Consider the following 5,656-nt stretch of genomic DNA (forward strand, 5'->3'; position numbering starts at 1 on the left):
CAGCTCAGTTCTGTTCCATTTATACACTTATTTTCACATAGCGTTATACATGGACGCGTGTGTGTTTGCCGTACTGTATTGAAGCTTTAATCAGGATTAAACCGTATATTAAAAGCTAACATAAGCAGTAGCATTTACAAATAACAGCGTATCTAAAAGTATGAGACAACAACAATCAAAAAACATAGGCCTACCATTAAAAGCCGTGCTTGCACAGGTTCTGCATGATCCTCTTCAATAATATCCTCTGCTTCTCAATCGGGCTCAAACTGATAAGCGATATTAACAACGCCGTTGTTTACAACCGGAGCACATGCCACTGAGCTGAGGGGCGGGACATTTAGACGCACACTAGAGGCGGTTTAGCCAATCACAACACACTGGGCTAGCTAACTAATCAGAGCCTATTTCTGAGGGAGGGGCTTCATAAAAGAAGGAAATGATCAGCCCGTTTCTCAGAGAAGGGACAGAGCGGTGTGGAATAAAGGTAAATTTAGACGCACACTAGAGGCGGTTTAGCCAATCACAACACACTCACTGGGCTAACCAATCAGAGCCCATCTACTATTTCTGAGGGAGGGGCTTCATAAAAGCAGGAAATTATCAGCGCGTTTCTCAGAGAAGGGACAGTGCGGTGTGGAATAAAAGTAAATTATGTGAAAAATAATGCTTTTTTTTTTTTTAACACATGTTAGACTGCACCCCATAAACACAATCAAGCCTACAAAAAAAAAAAACAGTCAACCACCCCTTTAAGGTTGACATGGAAACATTGGATATACAAAGAAAAGGCTAGTACTATTTTTTTCCACTAATATTATGTTAACACCTTCATGTCATGTGGCTACGCTTTTGAAAAAAAAAAAAGTATTTTAAAGTTTATGGATTGGTTCTTGGAGTGCGATCACATTGCAGTAAAATTTCATAAGCAAAAAAAGGTTCATTGTCTATTGTCAGTAACGGAGAGAGATATAAAGCACGGCTCACTCAGAAGTCACTTTCAAAAGCAGGCTTTTGTTGGTCAGTGCTTAACTTAAAAATGAGTGAGCAATTTCATGGAAAACTCTCAATTACACAGATTCCTATTGGAATGACTGCATTTTGCACACAAAATTTTGCAGAGCAACGGTTAATATGACCGCACTTTTATTCACTTCCATCGTAAATGGCTCATTGTAACACAGATTTTTTTTTTTTTAATTTTTAAGAAAACCCGATACAAGTGGAAGTTCATCTTTGCGTTAACACAATGCTTTAAGTGTCAATTGAGCCTAATGTGTATATAATATATGTATATATATGTATAAATGGAGCTAATAAGTTTGCTAGGTTTAACAAGGCTTTTAGCAGTTGGATCTATTGGCTTCAACTGCAGAGTGTGTGTGATACAGTTGAACATTTATATTTCCATTTACCCCTCTCTAAAAACACAGCCGCTCTCTCTCTCTCTCTCTCTCAATTATTCTTGTGCTTCATTGATCCCGTCAGCGAGACAGTCTAGCGTAAAATGCTCCAGAACCAACCAACCAGATGCGACAAGCACACAGAGCTCTCGGATCAAAACAAATACAAGAGCATATGGAATATTTCAGTGACACTCTCTCTCTCTCTCTCTGTTTCTAGTGAGAAGAGGAAGCTACAGGTGAACATTGTCAGCCCCATTCACTGCAGTATGAATGGAAGGAAGTGCACTGTCATCGTGGAAACCAAGATCAACCAATCACAGCCAGACTTCACCAAGAGCCGATCGGGATACATTCTCTCAGTGCCAGGCAACTAGAAGACCAGAGATCCCAAAACGGCTCCTTTAAAAGGACATTGACAGCAGGGTATCTATTTTGTGCTAGTCCAAACCTTTGAGTTGAACCACAGATATGAAGCCATACATACCAAATTTGCCTGAAGACAGGCAAGGAAGAATGTTTAATTTAAAAAAGAAAAGTTTGTCCCTAAATTCCAAACTTCAGTTTAGATTATTCTCAAGATGACAAGGAGGTAGCGATATAGACCCTCAAAGAAGATTTACCAAACTTGGCGCTGTTTATTTATTAAACATTACAACCAAATGAAGAGCAATCATAAATGTAATATTTATGAGGAACAGGATATGCAGGATTTTAAAAGTATCTAACTTGTGTATTGAGGTTTTTCCTTCAAAGGGAATTTGTTGGTTTTTGATCACTGCTTCATGTGGGATGAAGAATAGCTCTGCTTGTGTCCCGATGTGTTGCACAGATCATAAGCAGTCCTGCGGTTGCTGCTGAATTTGATTGGATGTTCTTGAGCGGGATGTGTTGATCATATCCTTAAACTCATTAACTGCTCAGAGAGGAGCGTTAAACTCTCTCGTAATTTAAACCATTCTCTTTTTCTGCATATAGTTGGTCATTTATAGCACATATTGTATACAGAAACTCATATTGGATATAGCTTATATAGTGTACTGTATGCACTATACATAATGTAGGTAGGATGAGAGCTGTCATTTATTCACATATTTGCTGATCTTGGAGTAGAATCAGATGGGGCGGCACAGAGCAGGATGTGATATGTTATTTTCTGTTGCCATTTTTTAAATAACAGACCCTGCCGCCGATAGTAGTCCCTTTAGTTCCTCACTCACCATCACTGGCTTAAAGCAAAAAAAAAAAAAAACACTTCTGTGATGATAAAGCCATTAACAAGACGCTCTCTCATGTTTACAATGACTGAGTTCAAAGTAGTCGCCATTTTACACAAGCCAAAAATGCATGTCAGCAAAAAAGAACAGACAACCAATTGTTCCATTAGGGTCCAATTTTACTTCTGTCAGCTAGTTCTATCTAGTCATATTTCAATATTTTGTCAATATTACCACTGCAAACAGCTAGTGTTGATATTACGAACTTTGCACATCTATATATGTAAATGTGTTCAAATAAGAGAGAAAGAGAGCAGTATTGATTCATAGAACAAAATCAACAGAGTTCTGAGTGGAAACTCCCAAGATGTCTGGCCCAGTTTGAAGCTTTCGTAACTGATAAAGAAAGTGCCAAGCTGAAAACTGACTTCTGTTCTTCATTCCTGAGGTGTTTGCATAAATCTGTTTTTCCATAATTGTTTCATTGTTTTGTTCTTGGCTTCTAGAAAGAGATCTTTTTTATCAGTTAATTAGGATCGTTTCTGGTGGCCAAAAATATCACTAAGCTCCCATCACTGGGTGGAATTAAAATGAGGGAGTGTGCATTCAATAGTGAACTGAGGGCCACGACTTCTGATCTGTCCAAGTCAGACTATCACTGAACGCTGATCATGTCTGCTTTAAACAGGTGCACACTCTCTCATCTTCTTTCTCAGTCCTCTCTTGACTATTAGCCTGGATTGGTAAAGTGTGTCAGTAAAAGAATGCACCTAGTACATATAGTACTTTAGGAAGATAAAGTCAAATGATCTGATTTAGTTTCTGCTCACCAGTTCTTAAAAGCAAAAAAGTGCAATAAATGGACTTACAGCAATTTCTGAAAGTTGTCAAGGTCTATTTATCTTGAATCAAACACTATTGTATATTAGACATTTTTTGACCCTCAATAGAAAAATACTGACAGTTGTGCAAATGCTCTTTTACCTTGATAAAAGGAGTTATGTGATTGTTCAGTTGCATAAAATCCAACCCATTTTGTGGAGAGAGCAGTCTGTTTTGTTCTGGCAGAGAAAGTCATATGATATATGATCATTATATAGTATAAAGTAATTTCTTTCTTTCTTGTCGTGAACCCCAGTGATTCTGTTTAAGTGTAGAATAATTCCAGTTCCCAGGTAAAAGTCTTTTATATTCTTTGTTGTAATTATACCTATTCATCTTGGTTAATATTCAAGATTTAGTCTGATCCGATCAAATAATGTGCCTACTTTTATACTTCTATTATTTAATTAATATGTTTTACATTTTGAAAAGATGTTACACATGCTTGGACCAAATCAAAAAGGGAATCCAGTTTATACAGTGTGTTTCTTTAAGAATAGCTTTTTTCATATGTATATTAATGCAATAACCTGTGCATTTAGTAATGAAAATTATTATATGGAAACCAAACAACTACACTTTTAAACCATTATATTGCTTGGAAACCTTTTACTGTTTTTTTGTTTTGTTTTTTTAATCAAATAAACGCTGTACCAAATATCTGCTCCTGAAAATAAACATGCCCTTGAAGTGTCTGCTCCAAGGCTTTTGCTCCATCACGTTGATATACTGTCATTATTTAATTGATTTGCCACACACTGCTATTAATCCAGGGTGAGCAGCTGTTTGCCGCTGGGAAGTTGATGACGTCATTGAACCTGCCAATCTTTTCTGCTGTAGGCGTGGTTACAGCAGATCCACTTACAGCAATGTTGAGGTATCATGGTTCACTTTTCCATGGGTATTTTAATGCCTGTTCATGAGTTCATGGCAGACGGGTAGCTCATGTATGGTTTTATAGCCTAATTTATAATTATAAAATTATAATTCATTACTGTACTGGATTCAAATGCAGAACACATTAAATCATACCATGAATGAATGGCGACGCTACAGGTGGGTGTTACTGGTCCACCCCATCAAAGCTATTAATTGTGTGGAAAATAAATGAAACCACAAAATAAGATTAAAGGTACAATATATAAGTTTTCACCGCTAGAGGGCGCGTATTCAAAAGAAACAAAGGTGTAAATTGATGAAGCCGTGACTGAGTGTGGAATCATGGGAGTTGTCGTCTTCATCCCCACAGCCGACGCAATCTGACGGGACTCAGGCAGAAATCATGTTCATTGATGAGCTAATGTATTAAAGATTTATTAACATCGTAGTATGAAGCAGAGTGAGGCGGAAAGCCGTCGAAGCGAAACGAGGCCGCGGAAGCAATTGCTACTGAGAGACGAGAGTGACACATGTCACATAACTGCGTCTTTAACAGATGCTCTGTCCCATAGATACCATAGACTAGATACACGCACCCTGTCACTGTAAACTGGCCTGTCAATCATCTTGTCACAGTTAACATCCTCCACATTGCATTTCATTTAACTTCCTACGGTATTGGAGAGAAAAGAAGTAGCACATTGATCTGCCAGTCGCGGGTCTTTCATGCCGAGAACTCTGCTCATGTTTTATGCATAATGATGCATTTAAAAGTTAACGACCAAACGTTTATAAAAGTTTACATTGCTGTTGCAGATGAAATATAACACAGGTAACATTAAATAAATATTTTTTACCAGGTTAAATGTTGAATATTAGTAACTCAAACCCCTTTTTCTAAGCCTATCTACCTAACCACTGGTCGCGCACACCCGCCATGTTTGTAGTTTTTATCGCGTTTTATTCGTGTTTGTAGTTCTGGACAGAATCTTTCACCGAAGCGCAATGGATTGTGGGCAATATTAGCCATTAGAGTGTGCACGGATCCACACTTCAAAAATCGACCTGAAATAGTAGACCATCTGGGGACTTTTGGCATACTCTTTTCAACATACTATGCTTTGGGACACACTTATTCTAATCTCACATACTATTTAGGATGGATAGTATGAACATTGAGACACAAGGTATGTATGTGAAAGGAGAATGTATGTGTGTGAGAGAGAGTACAAATGCATGTATGTGAAAGGAGAATGTAAGTGTGTGAGAGTAGAA

General features: G+C 37.7%; 1 protein-coding gene across 1 annotated transcript in view; it reads left to right on the top strand.

Annotated features, from left to right (window-relative positions):
- Positions 1-4,221, top strand: part of LOC107754110 (unconventional myosin-Id-like) — a 77,771-nt gene extending 73,550 nt beyond the window's left edge. The window contains exon 22 of the mRNA XM_016570431.1: positions 1,624-4,221. Coding sequence (XP_016425917.1) covers positions 1,624-1,780 — 157 coding nt within the window. The 3' untranslated portion in view covers positions 1,781-4,221. The remainder of the gene's footprint in view (positions 1-1,623) is intronic.
- Positions 4,222-5,656: the final 1,435 nt, after the last annotated feature.

The sequence above is a fragment of the Sinocyclocheilus rhinocerous genome, unplaced genomic scaffold (assembly GCF_001515625.1).
Source record: "Sinocyclocheilus rhinocerous isolate Xijiao unplaced genomic scaffold, SAMN03320098_v1.1 scaffold502, whole genome shotgun sequence".
Lineage (NCBI taxonomy): Eukaryota > Metazoa > Chordata > Actinopteri > Cypriniformes > Cyprinidae > Sinocyclocheilus > Sinocyclocheilus rhinocerous.